This window comes from Ursus arctos, unplaced genomic scaffold (genome assembly GCF_023065955.2).
Source record: "Ursus arctos isolate Adak ecotype North America unplaced genomic scaffold, UrsArc2.0 scaffold_28, whole genome shotgun sequence".
In the NCBI taxonomy this organism is placed as follows: Eukaryota; Metazoa; Chordata; class Mammalia; order Carnivora; family Ursidae; genus Ursus; species Ursus arctos.
In genome coordinates this window covers 1,358,383-1,381,420 of record NW_026622963.1, presented here as the reverse complement: position 1 = coordinate 1,381,420, position 23,038 = coordinate 1,358,383, and the positions used below count along the sequence as shown (strand labels likewise).

General features: G+C 48.3%; 2 protein-coding genes across 5 annotated transcripts in view; one reads left to right on the top strand and one right to left on the bottom strand.

Moving 5' to 3' along the window:
* The window catches only part of RBPMS2 (RNA binding protein, mRNA processing factor 2), a 35,556-nt gene extending 25,859 nt beyond the window's left edge, over positions 1 to 9,697 (top strand). Inside the window, exon 7 of the mRNA XM_044391991.3 lies at positions 9,380 to 9,697. Coding sequence (XP_044247926.2) covers positions 9,380 to 9,457 — 78 coding nt within the window. The 3' untranslated portion in view covers positions 9,458 to 9,697. The remainder of the gene's footprint in view (positions 1 to 9,379) is intronic.
* ZNF609 (zinc finger protein 609) overlaps positions 1 to 23,038 on the bottom strand; it is a 259,999-nt gene that overhangs the window by 8,025 nt on the left and 228,936 nt on the right. For 2 of the 4 annotated variants that reach the window (XR_007190679.2, XR_007190697.2), the window contains exon 10: positions 9,346 to 9,435. The gene's annotated coding sequence lies outside the window, so the exon portion shown is untranslated. Of the gene's footprint in view, positions 1 to 9,345; positions 9,436 to 11,460; positions 16,247 to 23,038 lie in introns of those variants that run through there. The other 2 variants (XM_026478297.4, XM_026478300.4) reach the window with 1 other exon arrangement.

The following is a 23,038-nucleotide window of genomic DNA, read 5'->3' as shown; positions in this document are numbered from 1 at the left end:
TTGACGTTGCGAGCTGGGGGAAGGAGGTGAAGTGGGCCCGGGCCCTAGGGCTCAAGTAGCCTCTCCTTCCTTCCCTTGTTGTCTAACTTCAGTCCTGGAGGAAAGGGGACTTGCCGAGGACCCCACGGTGGGGGCATATTTGCTAGCCATTCATTCAACTCCGTCCTCATCCCAGTTCTGAGGATATGGATGGAGATTTCCCGCACCCAGAGGAAACACCCAAGTGGGACCTTTGTTTTCTCTGGGTGCTGTGCTCCAGGTGGCTGACCCTTCCTGGCCTTGGCCTTTTCAGGCCCTCTAGCAGAAAAGGACGGTGGTGTGAGAGGATGGGCTCCTCCAGGAAGTTGTCTTTGGTGTATGTCTTCTGAGGCTGTGCTGGAGGGATGGAGAACCCAGGAGTCTGGCCCAGAAAGGGCGATGCTTCTGCACCCGTGTAGGCTCCCCGTGAGCTCCCTGTGGAGGCTGATTCCTGAGGGGAGATTTTGCTGGAAGCCGGAGTACGCGGGTATGAAGGTCAGGGAAGCCGTGTGGAGCCCAGACCCTGGACGGGCCTGAACCCAGTCAGGACACCTGCAGCTGGCCCAGTTGTTTTTGTGCTTTGGGGCCTCAGTTTCTTCACCTGTGAAGTGGTGGTTTGCAATCCTTTCCAGCTCCTGGAGGGTTGGAGCACTGTCCTCCTGGCTTTGCTATTTGTCTTTTCCGTCTACACCCCACCCCCCACCTCATACCCTTCACAGCTTGGCTCGAAGCTGTGCCTAGAAAGGGAGGGCAGAAGAGGCCCCAGAGGCCCCCAGCTGCAGGGTTTTATTCCAGCCTTGCTCTGAGCAAAACGGGAGCAGCTGTGGCTGGCCCTGGTCTCCCTGTCTCCTCCCTGCCTCACCTTTTCTGAATCCCAGCCCTGCACTGGGGGATTTGGGTCTGAGGTGTTCTGATGAGTGTGTCAGCTGTTAAAGGTTATGGGGTGACACGCGCACCCCGAGCTGGTGTCTGCACGCGAAGGGAGAACACGCCCTAGGTGTTGTGAGGGAGGAGGAGCCTGGCAGGGTGGCAGGGGGACGGTTACGGGGACCCCAGAGGGAGGTCTGGGTGGGAGGAGGGGAATTGGTGGCTGTGTTCACACCAGCACAGCAGCCTGAGGAGGGGGCTGATGCTTTCCTGTCTGTACCCCTTACCTCCCTGTGGTATCTGGACCAGCCAGGCATTGCTCCCCAGCCTGAAGCCTCTCGTACTGCTGGTGGGGAGCCGCTCCAAGCCCCACCCGCCCACCCCCAGGGCCAAGCTGCTGCCTGACCGACTTCAGCTATGTCAGGAACCACTGGGTCTTCCTGAGGTGGTGAATTATTTAGCTGGGGCGCTGGGCTTTTCCGAGAGGGGCTAGGAAAGCTGCTCCATAATTTAAAGGCCCCCGCTCCTCTGGCTTCCCTGGAGGGCCTCCTTCACGCCTTATTGAGCAGGGCCCAGGCCTGGGTCTGAGAGGAGGAGCCAGGAAGAAGAGGGGGCCCTGAGGCCATCCCAGAGGGGCTCTCCAGCTGGACCAGGGCCTCTCCTCAGGGTGAGAGGCCTTCGCAGAAAGATCTGTCTGGACTGAACTGCAAAGCTGTGAACGCAAATAGTTAAAAGGCTTCCTGGCAAGGACAGTAAGACAGGTCAGAAGGAGCCAGGTCCTGTCACCCATGCTGGGCTTCTTCCAAAAAGCACCTTACTCCTTCCCAGAGGGGTTTAATCCTGATCTGAATACAGGTGAAAGGCTTCGCTCCTTTCTGAAAGGATTTTAGGCATCTGGGAACAACCTTCTTTGGCTTGGTGTTGCGGGGGGTGTCCCTCCCAGCAGCACCAAGATCATCTCTGTGGCAAAGGAGGCCGTCTTCACAAGTGCACGCTTCCCCCCCCCCCCACGCTCCCTTTCACACACGAGTGAGGCCGGAGTAAATGGAGTGAGGCCTGAGTAAATGGACGCTTGTCAAGGCACTGGGGAGCCCAGGCTACCCCCTCTGCCTGGCCACAGCTGGCTCTGGATTTCCTGGGGCAAAGATGGTACTCGGCCGTTCTTGGGCACTGCTGTCTGAACAAGGACGTGGCTTAGTTCGGAGCCTTTGCAGGAGGTTAGGTTCCCTCGCCCACCTTTGGAACTTGCAGGCTGTGTGGACTGACATTGAGCTTCCTTGAGAATCAGCACAGGGTAAAGGTTTAGGCTCCATGGGGTCCCAGAAGTCTCAGGAAGGAAGGGGACTCACCGGTCCCTTGCCCTTTCCTCCCTGCCTTGCCTGTCATGCATGTGCCCTGCCCAGCTCCATTTTCTGAGGTCTGGAATAGAGCTTTTTTTATCTTGAGGTGCTCTCTGTCAGAATGCAAATATCCCTGAGTAATAGGGCAAAGCCCCTCAGAGTAGGGTTAGAGAAAGGGGACCCTGAAAGGGAAAAGTAAACATGGAAGAAGAAAGACGCCTACAAAGTGTCGGGAGGAAGAAGCAAAAACTTCTCCACCCAGCTATAGCCTGCCCCGCCTACCTTTCCCTCCATGCAAAGCCTTCCCCCAATCATGGGCCACCTCCAGGAGAGCGGGCCCTGTTGGCTGATGTTTTCCCTCAGCAACGGAGGAGGGGATGTAGGAGCTGAGGGCCCACCTGTGTGAGAGGGGGAGAGACTGGACAGATCACTGTCCTGTCAGTATTCCAGAGCTGACAGGAAGGGGGCCTGAGCTCCTGAGGTGTTTCCCCTGGGTCTCCTTGACCATCACCCAGCCCACCTACACTCTCTGCTCAGTGCGGACAACATTCACAGGCTCCCTCCTTCTCTGGCTTCTGAATGGGTTGAGTGAGTGGGAGCCCCTGCTGGCATTGGGAGGGAGGTCAGTGAGTGAGGTCAGGTGCCCCTTGGCCATGGTCTTCATGACCTTAGAGCAAACCGCTTGGCCTGGTTTTCTGAGGGGCCCTTGACCATCAGAATCAGAATGTTAGCATGGAGAGTATTTAGTCCAGTCTCCGATTTTACAGATGAGGAAACTGAAACGCAGAGAGATGAAGTGGTTTGCTCTAAGGTTATAAAAACAACGGCTAAGGCATGCTTCACTCGTATCTCCTGACTCCCAGCCTAGCTCCTTCCACCACCCCACGTGGCCATTCTAGAAACACACACACACACACCCTTTAGCCCAGAGAGGCAGCAGCCCCGGGATGGCCGTGGGTTTGGAAGTCTATCCCGGCAGTTCCAGAAGCCAGGACTAGATCTCGGGTTTCCTGTCATGCCACACTCTGCTTCCTGCCCAGGTGTCTTGGTCTCGGTATAGCCTGATCTCTTTCTAGGATACTGGGTGCTGCTCCTGGATTAAGGGACAGAGAGACCTATCTACCGTCAGCCCAGCCCCGTGCTGTCTCTCTTTTGACTTAAGGGGTAAGATTGTTGGGCCTATAGGATCCATCTGGCTTTCTGCCTGTGCAAGAACCAAGATAGTGTATTTCCATTTATGCCTGTGGTAGAGAAAATGCAACATAATTTAGTAAGACGAGTCTCAGATAAGGAATGGCTGTATCATTCCATGAAAGCCTGTCTTCTCCCCTCTGAATGTGTATATATTCTTTATGCTTCTGGGCCCTTCTCTCAGTATTAGAAGGGCTAATGATAACAGGAATGTGCGTAAAGCATAGTAGGCACTCTAGGCTCTCGGTGACCCTCGGCTCTGGTTGTCTTTACAAGAACGCTGGCTCATCTTTCTCTCATCCTTAACAAGTAATGGAATTGAAGTGACTCTAATTTGGTTATTTCCCCAGGGGATCAAGGGTCCTCAAAAGGTTTTTAACTCCTCCTGCCTGGAGGAATGTGAAGGAAGGAGAGGGCGGAGGCCCAGGAATCCCAGAGGCCATCTGCAGGCCTCCAGAGCTAGTGAAGGATCTGAGAGTTCCGACCACGGTAGTGGTCGTACTTAACAGTGGTGGAGTCACCTACGCCTTTACGGTTTACAGAACACGTTCGCAGACACCATGGGATATAAGCAAGAAAGGCATTATTACCTACTTTTTACGGCTATGGAAATTGAAGTTAGAAGGGTCCCACAGAGGGGCACCCGGATGGCTCAGTCGGTTAAGCGTCTGACTCTTGATTTCCGCTCAGGTCATGATCTCGGGGTCCTGGGATCAAGCCCCACATCGGGGCTCCATGCCTAGTGGGGAGTCTGCTTCTCTCCCTCTCCCTCTGCCCCTCCCCCTGCCTTCTCTCTTTCTCTCTCTCTCAAATGAATACATAAACCTAAAAAGAAAAAAAGAGGGGCAGTCCCACGGAAAGCAAAAGGCTCAAGACCCAATTTTCTGGCATCCCTGTCCAGAGTTAAGTGCTTCTCTGTAATTGTGGGCCACAGGGTCCCACAAAGGCCAGGGCTCTTGGGAATCTCTGGAAGAGCATCATGGAAGCTAGAAAAGCCCCACTTGGGCACCAAGAAGAGCCAGTGGTTACCCACACCTTTCTAGTTACCTGGTTAAGAAAGAGGCTAGCCAAAGGAGCAAGAAACAATGGCTCCAACCATTACAGTTGTACGAAGGAAAAACCCCTGCATAAGGGTGGTCAGAGCCCAGACATCTCTGAAGGCAGACTTGATTCCTAACTTGGCCAGAGCAGGGTTACATGCACGTGTAGCAGCTCCCTGTACCTGACTGGATGGTCTGGTTGGCGTTTGTAAGCGACTGCATCTTTGCGATGCCGCCTGAATGAGTAGTTTTTATCACTCAAGATGAATGACTTGAGTTTGTGGCTTTCCATAACTTAAAATCACGGGGCTAGGAGAGCAGGCGGGGGCTACGTCCACAGCCCGTGGTCACCAAGCGCTCTTGTCTGATTTCTGCAGTTGCTCTGGAATGCGGTCTGGGGAATAACCATCTCCATTGCATGGACAGGAAGTTCAGGTCTGGAGAGGTGCCAAAGTTGTCTTTGGCTCCCGTCAATGAGGGGAGGGACCCCACCCTCTTACCCATTCATTCTCTCTCCGCGCTCATCTTTGCCACAAACTCTCGTTGGATGTTCATTCCCTCCGTAGCCTGTGTTTGGTGCTCAGGTCACAGTTCCCGTTCTGGGGGTGCAACTGTAGATCTGGACTGTGGATCCACTTACGTCCATAGTAACCAGGAGGGGAAGATTTCGAAGTTGGCGGTTCCAGGGCGTCTGGGTGGCTCAGTTTATTAAACACCTAACTCTTGAATTTGGCTCAGGTCATGATCTCAGGGTTGTGAGATCAAGCCCGTATCAGGCTCCATGCAGGGCTGGAGCCTGCTTAAGTCCCTCTCTCCCTCTGCCCCCCCTGCGCCCCCCAATGAAGAAAGTAGTCAAAGGTTCCCAGTGGGTCAGTTTCCCTTTTCCCCCTGGACGCCGCCCTCCTGTTCTCCTCCGCCTCCCCTCCCCTGAGTCCAGACCCTGCTGTGGAGCCCTGTTTCGTGGTTCTGTGCTCGGCTTCTCAGAACAGCCACGTGGATGGTTTAAGATGTGGGCGTGGAGGGAGAGGCCCCCATTTCCCACCCCAACGTAACTCCTCAGCTTCCAGAGCAGGACACCGTAGACTTCAGCCCCTGGTAAAGGCGGCCTCTCCTAATAGAGGCTTCTCGGCTGTGCCAGCTTCTCTCTCCAGGCCCAGGTTCTCATCCCTGGAACTGACGGAGTGTGCCTCCTGGAAGGCGGCTTGGGTTTCAGGAAAGAGATGGAGAGAGAAGCACCATGAAGGGGATTTTCCCCAAAGATCAATTCCCCCAAATTTCTTTGCATATACTCTTCATGGATGTATATTTTTTTAAGGTTTTTGTTTATTTTTAAAGAAGATTTTATTTATTTGACAGAGAGAGCGAGAGAGCACAGGTGGGAGTGGGGGGGAGCAGAGGGAGAGGGAGAAGCAGGCTCCCCACTAACCAGGACCCTGGGATCATGACCTGAGCTGAAGGTAGACACTTTACCAAATGAGCCACCCAGGCGTCCCATTGTTTTTTTAAGTAATTTCTACACCCAACATAGGGCTTGAACTCATGACCCCGAGATGAGGAGTCACGTGCTCTTCTGATTAATCCAGCCAGGCGCCCCTATGGACGTATATATTTAAATCTCTCCTGTCCACAGCCACAGATGAATCATGCCCAAATACTACTTTCACAGTTTCAAAGGACTGTCTTTCATGGTTCTCTAGAGCCTATGAGCTGATTGTCAAACTCAGGCATTCAGGACCCACCTCAATCTGGCTTCTGGCCCTTTCTTTTCTGTGCATTCAAGTCAAGACATTTGCTGACCACTGTGCAGGCTCTGAGATACTCAAAGAGAGAGGTTTTTCCCTCTGAAATTGAGGTAACTTGGGGATTCAGTGCGACCTCACCCCAGGTCTCATTTCCTGATGTCTCTCTAGGTGTGTCCTGGGACGCCAGTGAGTCTCTTTCTCGATCTTTGGCTCTTTCCCTGTCCTCCCTCCTCCACATCTTCCGTTGCCCCCTTGTCCCATGTTCACTCCTGTTTACATCTCAGACGTCTTGTCTTGGCCCAGTGGCTCCCGAGGCCACGTTTCTGCTCACACAAGACAGCACTAGGCAGGTGGCCTCTGATGAGGCCTCCCTCTTCCCAGGAGCCAGGTGGGTGGAGTGAGGCTCTGGCGCCCTCTTGTGGTCAAAAATGCTCCCAAGCCTCACACAGATGTTTTTCCCTTTTGACCTCCCAGGAGGAACTCCGCCTGGGGCTACTTCCGGGTCCATTTGTTCTGGGTGCCACTGTTTGGCTAATGCCCTCAGGGGCAGAGTCGGCGGGCAATCACAAATATTTAGGGAGCATTATTAACATTGGAGCTCCTGGATGGTTCAGTCCGCAGAGCTTGGGACTCTTGATCTTGGGGTCGTGAGTTCAAGCCCCATGTTGGGAATAGAGTTTACTTAAAAAAAAAAAAATTGAATAAAAAAATACATTTATTTAGGGAGCACCTACTGTATTTGTACATAGTTTGTATTGTAGATAGCCAGTTGCTGTGCTGGCATTGGGGATATGAAAGTAAATATTAGATCCTGAGAAACTTGATCCAGCCCCGTGCTTGCGTTCACAGGTGGAGAAGCCTTGGCCCTAAGAGGCAAAGAGATGTGCCCAAATTCACTCAGTTATGCAAAATTGACATAAAACTCAGGTGTCCTGGCTCACTGTTTGACAAAAGATCAAGTCAGTTACCTGTATGCCCTTCTGGCTCACGGATTAAACCCCTAAGATGTCCCTAGGAATGTGCCAGGAATGGCACGGATCTTTATAACCACCACTGACATTTTCAAAGCGTATGTGTTTAATTTCTCATGTCTGGGAATGGCAGGGATAGAGCTCCTTGGAGGCTCAAATGTGGACGGCTCCTTTTCAGGGCGCTATTCCCAAATGTCACTCCATCAGTTAGCCCTGCCAGGTGTTGATATCATCTGTGTAAACCTGACTGGTCTCCACCCACACTGGAAGTTTCTTTAGGGCACGGGTCATGCCATCATCACTCACCAGCGTAGTCTAGGGCACCTGGTGGTGCCCAATACATGTCTGCTCAGTGGCTACGTCACTTTTGAGACAATATTGCAGGCAAGTCTCTTCTCTCTGGACATGTGTCCTCAAGAGAATGCCACCTCAACAGACCCCTCCCGCCCTATGAAAGCAGTTGGAGTTCTCTGAAGGTGCAATGGGCTGCCTTATTAGGCAATGATGTTCTTATCTCCCAGGGTCTTCAAGCATAAGCTGGACGATGCTTAGTGGGGATATTCTGAGGCAAGTCAAGCCCTGGATGACTGGTTGGCCCCATCCTGCTGTCTTTTGATCCTGCTCTCCATGAAATGTCCACCTTAGTCAGGAGCTGCAGACTCCCAGCCTACAGGGTGGGGGAGTGGCACTGAGGGGGGCAGCCTGCCGGCAGGAGGGCTCAGGCCTGCTGAAAGGGACCGTGCTTCTCAGCCCCAGAGGCTGCTTCTTTGCAGGATGGTGGCCTCGTATGGCTTGATGTTTTGATTTTTCAAGAGAAATCGGATATTCAGATTTTAATATGCAAATTCCTGATCTCTGATGTTGGCCACTAACCCAAAAATCTAAAAACTGTTGCATGGACTAAACCATGCCCAGGTGTTGTTGGTTTGCAACTCAAAGATTTCTTTGGGCAGTGAGTCCAGGGACAAAAACTCCCCGCAAGTGCTCAGTTGCACTCAACCCATGTGTTACGTCCCCCTCCTCTCCCTTCTATGTTTCTTTCTTTTTCTACAGAAGCAATTTTGGCCGTCTTCTCCTCACCCACGTCAATCCCAGATCTGCCCCGTTGAGAATTCGGCTTCCTTTTGACAGGAATCTGTATCGGCAATGCCTCGAGAGGCCACCAGGGGGCAGGGTCGGGGAGCAGAGAACGTTTGGTTTTGACTGGCGGAAGCGTGAGGTTTGTATTCACCCTTCGCCAGTGGTGCCGATTTCAACCCTGAATCCAGGTTTCAACCCTGAATCTGGAGTTCAGGAACGTGTCTGGGGTCGGTCCCTGAGGGTACAGTGTGGCTCGCCATTCCCTGCATCACCTCTGGAGTGCGACTTTCTACCTGGACTCCCTTGCCCCGCCCCACCGCCCGCCTCGCAGGTCCCGAAACCACCCAGCGTTCACTGATGTCAGGGCATGCGCCTGAACCCACTCCCCACAGACCTTTCGAGAGCCTTCAATGGCTCATCATTACCCACAGCTTTGCAGAAGTGCAGTGTCAAGACGCTGGTCGCTGTTAAGTGGAAAGGAGTGGGATGGGAGGAGCTGTGCAGTCATCTCAATTGTAATCCTCAGGGCAAGAAGGTTATTCCGACTACAGACATCAAGTAGGACTCCTAAATTCTAACTGTCCTTGCTAGATAGTGTGGGGCATATAAAAACTTAAAATATGGTTTCCATCTTCAAAGAAACTTCAGTCCTTCAACAAGGACTAGTCTGTGCTTCCTAACGCCTCGTCTCACCTCCCTTCATTTCCACAATTTCTGGCCTCCGGCTTTACAAAAGAGAAGCGTGTTAACCATCAGTGCTGCTCACACATGTTCCCTGTTCTCCTTCTTTGCTTTTAGAAGTCAGGTGTTGGGGCTCCTGCATGGCGCAGTGGGTTGGGCCTCTGACTCTTGATTTCGGCTCAGATGATCTCAGGATTGTGGGATAGAGCAGGGGTTCTGTTTTGAGTTCTCGCTCCCTCTCCCTCTGCCCCTCTCACTCATGCACTCGCTCGCTCTCTCTCAAAAGAAATACATATATCTTCTAAAAAAAAAAAAAGGTGAGATGTGGCCATGTGGCTTGCTTTGGCCAGTATGAGCAAAAATGTGTCTTCTGGGTGGAAGCATTTAAGAGCCAGTGTATGATTCTGCTTCTTACCTTCTCTCTGCCGTGGCGACTGATGACATTTCAGATGGTGGAGTCTGGATCCCCAAGTGACGACGGCATGAATCAGAACCCCCAGCTGACCTGCGATGGACACGTATCGTGAGTTGGGGGGGAAGAATCTTTGTTGGTTTAAAGCAATTGAGATTTTAAGGTTGCTTATTACTACAGCCTAACTTAACCTGTACTGTTATACAAAGGAGTTATCTTTTCCCCATCCTAACTCTTATTTTGGTGTATTGCCTTCGGTGTGTAAAAATCTCTGGGGCTCCAAAGAAACAATTTAAAGTACTGATTTCAATATTGAGAAAGTGAATGACTCAAGGTGTCTGGGTAATGAATCGTTTTGCAAATCAAAAATTTCCAATATTTTGCTTTCAACCATTGAAGGAGGTGAAACAAATTCAGTTGTTTACTGGTTGGATGACTCGGTGGTATTGAGTGACTCTGCCTGAACTTCTTCCATTCCCACGTACTTATTTATGTGAATGAGATTTCTCAGCATTATAATCTATAAAAACAGGATGTAGGGATAAAATTGATGTTGATCTCGGTCTCATTTCAGCATGTATACAACTATCTCAGTATGAGTTGTATTTCTTACAAAGTTTGCTCCTTGGAGTGCCTGGCTGGCTCAGTTGGTAAAGCTCTTGATTTCTTGATCTTGGTTGTGAGTTCAAGCTTCACGCTGGGTGTAGAGCTTACTTTAAAAATATTTTTACTGGGACACCTCAGTGGCTCAGTTGGTTCAGCCGTCTGCCTTTGGCTCAGTTCATGATCCCAGGGTCCTGGGATCAAACCCCGAATCCGGCTCCCTGCTCAGCGTGGAGCCTGCGTCTCTCTCTCCCTGCGCCCCTCCCCCTCCACTTGCGCTCTCTCTCTTTCTTTCTCTCAAATAAATCTTCAAAATATATATTTTTTTACTCCTTATGTTTAATAATGCTCTATCAAGATTTGCAATATATTTATGTTGTTTTGACAAACAGTGAACAAATATTAATCGTAATAATAAGTCAATCCAGAAGAAAAATTTAAACTCTGGAGTCTTTTGGCCACAAAACGTAAGAATACAATTTTAATTTATATATATATATATATATATATATATATATATATATATATATTTATATGTGTATATACATTTATGACAGAAGTATTGTTTGATGATCAATAAGAGATTTTCAACCATAAACTATATATTACATTAGGATAGCATTATGTGGGAGAAGTAGAAAATTCTTCAAGGAGAATTCATTCACATTCACATTCCAAGAGCAAAACAGTGATGTAAATTTTCCTCTATTAAAGAGCTTGCTTATGTATTTTGCAAATGGTTGATGATATCAGATCCCTGTGATTCCAGTTTTATTTTAAAATGTGAGTGTGTCCATTACACCAGAATTCCTATCCTTTGCAACTGCAGTTGACCCTTAAACACCATGGGTTTGAATTGTGAGGGTCCACTTATATGTGGATTTTTTTAAAGATTTTATTTTATTTTTAAAAAAATATTTATTTGAGAGAGAGTACAAGCAAGGGGAGGGGCAGAAGGAGAGGGAGAAGCAGACCCTGCTGAGCGTGGAGCCCGTGGGGCTCAATCCCGGGACCCTGAGATCATGACCTGAGCTGAAGGCAGATGCTTAACTAATTGAGCCACCCAGATGCTCCAAGATTTTTAAGTAATCTCTACACCCGACATGGGGCTCAAATTCACAACCCCGAGATCAAGAGTTGCCTGCTGTACTGACTGAGCAAGCCAGACGCTCCTGGATTTTTTTTTTTTTTTTTACAGTACTGTACTGTATTTGTAAATGTGTTTTTTTTTCTTACGGTTTTCTAGTAACATTTTCTTTTCTCTAGCTTACTTTATTGTAAGAATACAGTATGTAATACATATAATATATGAAATATGTGTTAATGGACTATGTTATTGGTAAGGTGCCCAATCAACAGTAGGCTATTCGTAGTTGAGTTTTGGGGGAGTCAGAAGTTATACATGGGGTTTTGACCGTGCAGGAGTTGGCACCCCTAACACCCGCATTGTTCAATGGTCGACTGTATTTAAACCTAGTTGGAAAAAAAAATTTTTTAATTTCAAGAGAATACATGGTTTTTAAAAATCTGCTTTATTGAAGGGTACATAAATTAAAATTTTGTTTAGGGTGTTCATGGGCTAAATTTTTGAAAGACTGCTGCCTTGGGGGATGGTCTGGATTTGGCTTGGTAGCGGAGGCGAGAAAGGCATTCTGGGTAGGAAGAAGAGAAAAGGTATGGGCACAGAAACTGGGGGATGGGGAACTGTGAGTAGAGCCCTTCATGGAGATAAGCATGAAAGGTAAGTTGGGGCGAGACTAACAGTTACCAGGCTAAGGCCTCTCTGCTCTGAATTTTAATTCTGCAAGTTACGCATGATTATATTCTCCTTGTAAAATATTCAAGCTTTAGGGATAGGCTTGGGACCATCGCCTCCATTTCTGGTCCCCTCCCCACCTCCCCAGAGGTGACCTTGGTTTTCCGTTTGGTGTTAGCTCCTTCCCGAGTGCTTCCGTGCATTCACACGCACAGGTTGCTTCCTGAGAGAACACCTAGGTAAGGAGTTGCAGGTTTTTCACAAGGTCATTAGCAGCGAGGGGTTGGGGGATGGGCTGCGATTGCTCTAATACATGACTTTTTTTATGGCTTACAACTGGAATCTGCTCACTGAGAAAAGGAGAATTGTGATTTGGGGGTGAGGGAAAGAGAGGAGGTTAATTTTGGCACAAAGCCTGTGACAGTGTTGTCAGAGGCTGGCATTAAGCATCACTCACTGGAAAGCGGAGGGGATTATGCAGAAAAGGTGGTGGGAGGACACCAAATCCCATCTTTATTTGCTCACAGATATGCCTGGCTGGGTAGAAATATTCTCTCTAGAAACAGGTGGCCCTCATGGTTTCTTTTATGGCTCCACTTTTGATAGAGACAAGGGCCCAGAAAATGATGTCATGATCGTGCAAGTGTGTTGAGCTTCAGTGTTGAGGACAATGGGGGTGGTGGGGACTGTGGCAAAATGGACGACAGCCCAAGCCCTTTCCACAGGAACAGTCATTACTCAGCCTACTCAGTGCTGTCTGGGGGAAACATGGCATCAGTGTCAACCATATCTTCTTCAAAAGTCTGTAGAAAGAAATTGGGATTTTTTTGTGTGTGAAATCTTTCAGTATTGGTTCAAAAATTTCTTAAGTGCTGTGCTGGTCAAAAGAGGCAGGATGCATTTGACCTGTGGGCTGCTAGTTTGTGATCTTTGTTTTAAGGCTTCTTGCCTAAAGGCAGAGCACTGGACCATCAAGTAATCTCTTGGCATGCCACCTGGCTCCAAGATCTGTGGTTATGAAGAACTGTAGGCTTCTTAGGGAGATGCTGTGGGAATGGTTGACTTCACTGCCCATGTCTGGTTCCCACCTGCTGTCTACCATCCAGCTCATAGTAGAGCTCTGCCAGGAAGTTGGGAGCTCTGCAGAAGATTCTAGAAGCATCCTCATAAACCCAGGGAAGTCAGCCAATGTAGATTCACTAGAAGTTAAGAGGAGTTGGTTCTAAGGCCTCCAGTGTCCTCCTCTCAGGAGTTGGGGCAAGGTTCTTATGCCTCTCCCAGGGCAGAGCCCATGGGAATATAGACTGGTGACTATTTCTCAAAGGGCTTTACCCTGTGACTAAATCCAAGCAAGGCAGTCAGACACAAATGAAAAAGCACGCGCCTGCGCATAAACACACACACACACACACACACACACACACACTCTCTCTCTCTCTCTCTCTCTCACTCTGTCCCCAGCACTTCCAAGACCTTTTCCCACGCAGTCCCAAGGCTGCCGGAAGGGCAGCTGGTCGTGGGAACGGACTTGAGGTCCCCTCCCCCAATGCAAGCTCCACCCTGCTCCATTTACTCCCAGCCCTGCGATCCTGGTTCCCTCCACCCGCTTACTACTTCCCGGGAAGGAAATAGCTGAACAATGCAGCAGATCAGAGACTGGGCCCTGAGCCAAGGGCCCTGGGTTCCAACCTCTGGCTGCTCTACCCCCCCCTGCACTCCCCTCCCTCTCCCTTGATGTCCGCTGAAGGTTGCCTTCCTCAGACCTTCCCTCTTACCTTCTCACCATCCCTAGGAAACTTCAGATGGCTAACAGGACCTTTCGGCCCTTTCCTGGGTGTGCCCTTTCCCCTCTATGTGGTAGCCAGTGATGTCCCTCCTTCCACGAGAGTATGATTCCTAGTATGAGGGGCAGAAGATAGGCTGTGAGGGAGATTTTGACCAGTGGGGCTGGGCGGGAAGGAAGGGTCATTTTTCTTTAAGTTTTTCTCCAGAGGTGAAAGCAAGTCCTGGCAATGGAGAGAGTGTTGGAACAAGAGCCCCCCACTCAGAGTCCTCATTCTGTCTTTGGGACAGAACCATCTCAATCGGGCAGGAGGGGATGCATGTGCTCGCAGGCCTGGGGGGCCATTCCGAGAGGAACAGAAAGGAATCACTAGTCATTTCCAGTTTCTTGGGGCTGGGAAGTTGGTGGGAACCACTACTTTTGTTTTTCCTGTTGGTCTACAATAATATTCTGCTTGGGTCCGGAACCCCACGCCCCAGGCAGTACTTGCTCCTTGCTCATTCTCCGTTCTAGTGCTTTCTACTGCCTTGCCTTCCGCCAGGCATTTCCTGCCCTGGGAGCCAAGGGGCAGGGTTCCTCACGAATTTTTGCCACCTCTCAAAGCCCAGACAGTCTCCCCTCTCTTCCCCAGATCCGGATTCAGGGAGTAGGGAGTGGGTTGGAAACTGGAGTCTGTGAGGGCAACTCACTGGGTAGGTGACAGCGTGCCTATCCTCAGACCCTTTCTCCTGCCACACCCCGGGTGGTGCCAGGACATGGGTGAGAGGACTCTTCAATCCCAGTCTTTTTCCCCTTCAGTGATTTCTGTGTCTGTGTAGCTTGACCTTGGCAAAGGGGCCGCTTGGAAGCCTAGAGTCTTGAGAGCTGGAAAGAGTGTTGTTTCCAAACTCAGATTGTAGCTGAGAAACTCAGGCACAAAGAGCTCGGGTGTCTTGCTCAAGATCAACAACCAGGAAAAGGGGGAGAACCGGGACTCTCAGGTTTTCTGACTCGTAGGCCTGAAACCTTCTATAGTTTCCAAAGGCAGTGTTGGCATAACCCTGGGGGGAACAGAAGACAAAATGTCAGTCACTTGGAGTCCTAATCTTCTTGCTTGAGCCTTTTAAAACCTTTATGTTTGTCTTCTTTTTTAGTACCTCAGGCTCTATTTTCACCTTGAAAAGTGGTATTTGAATTGTCTTTTGTTCTTAGCAAAGAAGCTGATGCTAATTCTTCTAAACTCCTGCACTCAGAGGCCGAGCAACCCACTTTTGCACTAATTACGCCAGCTGCGTTTGCTTCCAGCTGTTTCGTATATGTTAGGTCATGTCTCTCCAACTCTGCCATGAGTTTTCCTGCTTCACAAAGTATTCACTGAATTTTACCACAATAAAAAAATAATCACCGAGTGCCCACTGTAGCCCGGGCTCTTTGCTTCTCACCCTTCAAGAGCTTCCAGTCTGAAGGACGCAAGACATTGTGAGGAAACAAGGGACTAAGGATGGCAGATGTGACGGTTGCAGTGAAGGGAATGCCCGGGGCTCCCCGAGGAGGTGGCATTTCAGGTGAGAGCTCCAGGATGGGGAGCCAGCCTAATGAAGAGCTGGCGAAAGCGTGGTCTGGGCCAAGAGCAGAGTAAGTGCCCTGAGCTTGTCTTGTTTGAGACCCTGAAAAGAAGCCAGAGTTGCTCCAGGAAGGAGAAGGGCGTGGGAAGCAGCTGGAGGGGATTGAAGGCTCAGGTCCTCAGAGTCTTGTATGCAGGAGTGGTGAGGAATTTAGATTTTACTACAAGTGAGTTAGGAAGCCACTGGAGGGTTTAAAGTACAGAAACAACATGATCTATATTCTGATTTTTACCTATCTATCTTTCTTTCTTTTTGGGATGAATAGCTAGTATATTTTTCTCTGAGCAGGAATAAGCTCATTTCTGGCACATGGTACGTTGTGTTTGGGCTCAACATGATTGTTTTTATTATGTTCAGTTAGCCAACATGTAGTAAGTACATCATTAGTTTTCGATGTAGCATTCAACGACTCATCAGTTGCGTATATCACCCAGGGCTCATCACAACACGTGCCCTCGTAATACCCATCACCAGGTTACACCATCCCCCCCATCCCCGCCATCCCCGTCCCCTCTGAAACCCTTGGTTTGTCTCCGGGAGTCCAGAGTCTCTCGTGGTTTGTCTCCCTCTCTGATTTCTTCCCATTCAGTTTTCCCTCCCTTCCCCTGTGGACCTCTGCACTATTCCTTATGTTCCACATGAGTGAAACCATACGATAATTGTCTTGACTTATTTCACTTAGCATAATCCCCTCCAGTTCCATCCACGTCGATGCAAATGTTGGGTAATCATCCTTTCTGATGGCTGAATAATATTCTATTGTATATATGAACCACATCTTCTTTATCCATTCATCCGTCGACGGACACCTGGGCTCTTTCCATAGTTTAGCTGTTGTGGACATTGCAGGTGCCCCTTCGAATTGCTACATTTGTATCTTTGGTGTAAATACCTACTAGTGCAATTGCTGGGTGGTAAGGTAGCTCTATTTTTAACATCTCGAGGAACCTCCATGCTGTTTTCCAGAGTGGCTGCACCAGCCTGCATTCCCACCAACGGTGTAAAAGGGTTGTGATTTCCGTGTGCTTGGTTTTCTGGGTTTACGGCGTTGTAACCGACATACAGCACTGTGCTAGTTGAAGGTGTTCAGCGTATGACGTGGGTGCCGTACATTGTGAAGTGGTTGTCGAGGTAAATTGAGTTCACATCTGTCATCTCCTAGAGATATTTAAAAAAACACAAAAACAATACAAATATCTATATCTATAGATCTAGATACATATAGATGTATTTTTTTTCTCCTTGTGATGAGAACTCTTGGGATCCGCTCTCCTTCCTGTACAGCTTCCCGTACAGCCCGCAGCGGTGTTGAGTAGAGCCATCGCGTCATACGCCACACCCCTAGCACGTATTTATCTTATAATTGAAAGTTGGTGCTTTTTTTTTTTTTTAAAGATTTTATTTATTTATTTGACAGAGACAGTGAGAGAGGGAACACAAGCAGGGGGAGTGGGAGAGGAAGAAGCAGGCTTCCAGCAGAGGAGCCCGATGTGGGGCTCGATCCCAGAACGCCGGGATCACGCCCTGAGCCCAAGGCAGACGCTTAACGACTGCGCCACCCAGGCGCCCCCTGAAAGTTGGTGCTTTTTGACCACCCTCATCCAATTCTCCCTCTGCCCGCCTACCTATATTTTAAAAAAATACTTGAAATATGAATCGTCCTGGCTGTATTGAGGGGAATGGATTAGACTAGGGTGAGAAAGGAGACAGGAGGTCGTTTGGAGGCTGCAGTGATCGGAGCAAGTGACGGTGGTGGGTTGGATCAGGGCAGAAGAGATGGAGAAGAAATATGCCCCTTTTGAGATAGAAGTGGCAGGACTTGTTATGATGGGTTGGATAACAAGAGGGGAGGGGCGAAGGAAAGAGGAATTGTAATGACACGTAGGTAGCTCCCTGAGCATCCTCGATGGTGGGGGGGGGCATTTGTGAAGATGGGTAACATGGACAACCCTGGGGGAGGACCAGGTTTAAGGGGGCAGGTGGAATCAAGGGTTTGGGCATGGGAGGTTAGAGCCATTTAATAGAGACGTCAGATCGTCATGCTTGTCATATATCCTGTCATATGGTCTCTAGATTACCATCCCCAAAGGGCTACATGTTACATTTGGTGGACAACTCTTTTAAATTTATTTTAATCTACAGATTTTCCCTCCCCACTTCTCCATCACCCCCTTTTTGGTGAAGAAATAAGTTTTGTTTTAAAGATTTTATTTATTTATTTGAGAGAGGGAGAGCATAGAGGGAGAGTGAAAGGGAGAAGCATACTCCCTGCTGAGCCAGGAAGCCTGATGTGGGGCTGGATCCCAGGACCCTGGGATCACAATCTGAGCTTCAGGCAGATATTTAACCAACTGATCCACCCAGGCACCCCAGAGAGATTTTTGTTCTTTAGAAATGTCCTACATTCAGGCCGCCTGGGTCTGTCAAGCCTCCAACTCATGATTTTGGCTCAGGTTGTGATCTCACGGGGTGATGGAGTTGAGCCCTGTGTGGGGCTCTGAGCTCAGTGGGGATTCTGCTTGAGATTCTCTCCCTCTCCTTCTCCTCCTCCCACTATTCATGCACTCTTTCATGCGCTCTCTCTCTCTGTAAAATAAATAAATACTTTTTTTTTTAAATTTGCTACATTCAGGATTTTGCTGATTGCATTCCTATGGTAACATTTAACTGGTTCCTCTGTCTCCTTTCATTTTCTGTAAACTGTAGATGGATATGAAGGCTTGTTCTGATTCAGGTTCAAGTTTTTGTCAAGAATACTTCATAGGTAGCGCTGTATCCTTCCATCAGGAAGCCCCTAACCTTCAAGTGTCTTTCCTTTGTAACATTACAGATACTGGTGATCTTGATCTCAGTGAGGGTTTACAAAATGATGATGTGCTGTTATTACTTCTTCTGTTACCTAATTGGTTACTTTGAGGTGTGTTTTAATGAAAATTGGATTGAATGCTTGTTTCTTACTCTTAGCAGTTTTCAGAGTAATTATCTCACATCAGCAATTTTGTTAACCCAAAGTGCAGTTCATATAAGAAAGACAAGTTAAATGCTTGACTTGATTCTCTTCCTTTATTTACCACTTTTCAGAAAAATGAGTTGGTTCCTTTGAATTCTCCAAAGGTGATCAATGAAGGTTTTTTCCTTTTATTTCTTTTCTCTCTTTTTATTTTTTATTTTATTATTTGCAAGAGAGAGAGAGAGAGAGCGCGAGCGCGCATACGCGACTGCAAGCACGAGCAGGGGGGAGTGGCAGAGGGAGAGGGAGAGGGAGAAGCAGACTCCCCCTGAGCAGGGAGCCCTATGCAGGGCCCTATCCCAGGACCCTGAGATCACAACCTGAGCCAAAGGCAAATGCTTAACCAACCGAGCCACCCAGGTGCCCCTCTTTTTATTTATTTTTATTTTTTTAATTTTTGTTTTTTTCCCCCTTCCTTCTTTTCATGCATCAGTAAGCACTCATGAATTTTATCATTATAAATTAGTTTTTATTAGATTCTTTCTGGAGAGCAGATTTTTATTCAGAGAGAATTGGGACTGAATTTACATTTCTGGCACATCTTCTAGATGCTGGGCTAGGTGCTTTCACATACATTATTTAATCCCCATGGTAGTCTTGGAGGGCGGGTGCTGTGGCCCCCCTGTTTTTCACAGAGGAGAGACAGGCCTTTAGTAGCCATATGACTGTTCTAAAGTCCTGCAGCCGGGCAGAGGCCAGGCTCAGATTTGTCTGAGCCACGTGGCACCATGTAGCTTTTTAAAATGAGATCCTACAGGGGCACCTGGGTGGCTCAGTCGTTAAGCGTCTGCCTTAGGCTCAGGGCGTGATCCCGGCGTTCTGGGATCGAGCCCCACATCAGGCTCCTCCGCTGGGAGCCTGCTTCTTCCTCTCCCCTCCCCCTGCCTGTGTTTCCTCTCTTGCTGTCTGTCTCTCTCTCTGTCAAATAAGTAAATAAAATCTTAAAAATAAATAAATAAAATAAAATGAGATCCTACAGACACTGGTTCCCTAAATAGGGTCCACTGATCACTCCTCTAGCCTCCTTCATACCTCTTGTCATATATTCTCCTCATACTTAAGTGTTTTTGTTCCCTTGAGTTTGTCACTGTCGTATTTGCAAAAGCAGTGCCTAGGGACTAGAATACTCTTCTACCCCGTAACCTAATGCATAGCTTTTGTTTTTTGGTTTTTTTTTTTTTTTCAATTTCTTTTTTTAAAGTAAACTCTGTATCCAGCATGGGGCTTGAACCCACAACCCCAAAATCAAGAGTTGCCTGCTCTACTAACTGAGCCAGTGAGGCACCCCACTCATAGCTTTTTTGTTGTTATTGTTAAATACATTTTTATTATATTTACATATATAATTTTACCTCAATGCCAACTTACCACATTATATATATATTTTCTCGAATTGAACATTTTATTGAGGTAATTATAGAATCACAGGCAGTTGTAAGAAATAATACAGAGAGATCCCTGGTACACGTTGTCCAGTTTCTTTCCTTCTTTCCTTTTTTCTTTCTCTTTCTCTCTTTTCTTTCTTTTTTCTTTTCTTCCTTTCCTTCCTTCTTTCCTTCCTTTTTTCTTTCTCTCCCTTCCTTCCTTCTCTTCCTTCCTTCTTTTCTTTTCTTTCCTTTTTTCTCTTTCTCTTTCTTTTCTTCTCCCCCTTCCCCTCCTTTCCCCTTCCCTTCACTTGTCAGCACAGGCAGAGGGAGAAGCAGGCCCCTGCTGAGTAGAGAGCTTGAGGCGGGACTTGATCCCAGGACCCTGAGATCATGAACCTAGCTGAAGGCAGATGCTTCCCGACTGAGCCACCCAGGTGCCCCGATGCTGAGCAGTTCTGTCACCACCAGCATCCCTCAGTGTTGCCCCTTTATAACCGTGCCCACCCTCCCACCTCCCCCCACCCCATCCCAAACCGCTGCCAGTCACTCATTTGTCCTCTATTTCTAAAATATTGTCATTTCCAAATGTTATATAAGTGGAATCATATAGCATAGAACCTTTTTGCAGTCAGCATACTTCCCGAGAGATTCATCCAGGTTGTTACACATATCAGTCAACAGCTCAGCCTTTCTTAGGGCTGATGAGTAGCCCGTGGTGTGGATGTGGCACATTGTGTTTAATCACTCCCCTGCTGAAGGACATCTGGGCTGATTCCAATTCTTGGTAATAATGAATAAAGCTGCAATGAGCATACGTGCACAGGTTTTTATGTGAAGATGTTTTCATTTCCCTGGAACAAGTACCCAGGAGTGCAATTCCTGGGTCATCGGGTAGTTGTGCAGGCAGCTTTTTTTTTTTTTTTGAGGTATTATTTATTTATTTTAGAGGGAGAGAGAGAGCAGGAACGGGTGAGGGGCAGAGGGAGAAGTAGAGAATCCCAAGCAGGCTCTGCACTGAGCATGGAGCCCGACGTGGGGCTTGATCTCACGACCCTGAGATCATGACCTGAGCTGAAATCAAGAGTCAGAAGCTCAACTGACTGAGCCACCCAGGTGCCCTTACCCAGTTTGTTTTCTAAGAAATTGCCAAATTGTTTTCCAGAATGGCTGTGATGTTAGTTTTCAAGGATTGGAGCGTGTGCTCGTGTGCTGATGGGAAAGATTAGATTGGAGGAGCCAGGTTCTTGAGAAGTGGAGAGAGGGCGGGCCCCATGGCTCCTGTGGTGGGCTTGTGAGGCAGGGGACATTGCTCAGAGTACAAGGCAGGGAGAGACACCGGAGGATGCCAAGGCAGATAGGTTTGCAGGTTATGTTAGGAATGAGAGGAAGCTCCCCTTTGCTTCTGTTTCCTCAGCAACAAAAGAGGCTAGGGCATTGCTATGCATCCAGTCATCATGTTGTACACCCAACCGAATAGAATGTTATATGCCAATTAGATCTCAATACAGCTGGAAAAAAACCCACTTAACCTATGTCGTCAGTGAAGATGAGAGGGGAAGACGTTTTATAGAGAGAGAATCAGTATACAAGTTGTCTCGGAGAGTGGAAAAGCAAACTTATTGGAGAAGAGTTGTAGGCATTCCCAGGCATTGTTGAAAATCTGTTTGAGGTTAGGATCGTGAGCATAAAATGAAGGTAATCTGCGTGGAGGTGTGGTTTTGCTCTAGCAGAAGCCCTGGGAAGGCAGATGGTGGATTCAGCCAGATAGGGGTTTTGCCGGGCCAGCATGACTGGAGGAAAGAGGGCAAGAGAGTGGTTGTAGTAATGGAGGATGGAAATGAAGGTAATAAAGAAGGAACATGAAAAATGGGTCTAATGAGAATTGAGACATTAGTGAGGACAGGGGCTCAGAACTCATGATAAAGGTCAAAGAACTGTTGAGGGAGACTTAATTAAGGAAAAGGTTGTGGCTGGAGAGTCTCCACCTTGGAATGACTTCTAGTGGGGTCAAAGTTGAGGGTGTGACCACGGGAGTAAGCAGCTGCTGTGGACTGTGAAAAGTGTCACTGGAGATGAGGTGGTCAGGGAAGTGATGGAGAGGCCATCACATGGATGTGGAGCTCACCAAATATAACAAAATATAGGGTGGACCGACAGTCAGCGAGCCAAGAGCTAAGTGATGGGCTGTGAGCGACCAGGTTGATTGATAACATTAAACAAGATGGTATGTCCAGATGGTGAAGCTTCAAAGGAACAGGGCTTTCGTAGGAGGAGTGGGGGAAGCACTGGTTTAGAAATGGCGTTCGAGGGGCACCTGGGTGGCTCAGTCGTTAAGCATCTTCCTTCGGCTCGGGGCGTGATCCCGGCGTTCTGGGATCGAGCCCCACGTCAGGCTCCTCCGCTGGGAGCCTGCTTCTTCCTCTCCCACTCCCCCTGCTTGTGTTCCCTCTCTCGCTGGCTGTCTCTCTCTGTTAAATAAATAAATAAAATCTTAAAAAAAAAAAAAAGAAATGGCGTTCGGGGGAGGAGAGGAATATATTTACCCACTTCCTGACTCTGAGATACAGGAGAATAAGAGGAAAATAGCATTCACTTAAGAGGGCTGCTAAAGACTAAGGGGATAGCAAAGTTTCAGGTAAGGCAAGGAGGTGAAGGCAGCATCCTGAGAAAAGGCTGAGGACATGGAAGAATTTGCAGATCACAGGTTGCAGAGGGCACAGAAGGACGTGGCTGAGGGCAGGGAGCTAGGAGCATCTGGTCAGTGGGAAGACAAGGATGGAGGTGATACCAAGTGAGCAGGAACTCAAACCTGATGGCTGAGGTAAATAGGGATAGGGGAATGACAGGATACAGTGCTGTTCAGAACTTTCTGTGTTGATGGAACATCTGCACTGTAACCACCAGCCACATGTGATTATTAAGCACATGAAATGTGGTGAATGGGATTGAGAGGCTAAATTTTTAGCCTTATCATTTTAATTAACTCAAGTTTAAATAGCCACATGTGGCTAGTGGCTATCATATTAGACAGCTCAAGTTAGAGAAGGTGGCTTCCCGTTTTTGTGGTATTTTCACTTACTGGCCAGGTGGCCATCAGGATGGTCACTCCTACAAACAGCAAGACCAAAGCACAGGATCAGGCAACTTGGGGTCCAAATTCTTTTTTTTTTTTCTTTAAGATTTTATTTATTTATTTGTCAGAAAGAGCATGAGCGAGAGAGCACAAGCAGGGGGTGGGAGGCAGAGGGAGAAGCAGGCTCTCCTCACTGAGCAAGGAGCCTGATGCGGGACTTGATCCCAGGGTCCTGGGATCATGACCTGAGCTGAAGGCAGATGCTTCACCGACTGAGCCACCCAGGCATCCCCGGGGTCCAAATTCTAACTCTACCCTAACTAATTTTGAATTAGAGCAAATAAATTAACTAGCTTGGTATGCATAGGCCTTCAGTAAATATTGGCAAAATCTCCCCGAGGTTTCCTTTCCTCTGTGAAATGGGAGGGGGGAGCTATTGTAAAAATTAGTGCGTCAACGTGATGTTCAATAAATAGCCCCTGTTATTGACATGGTGAGTT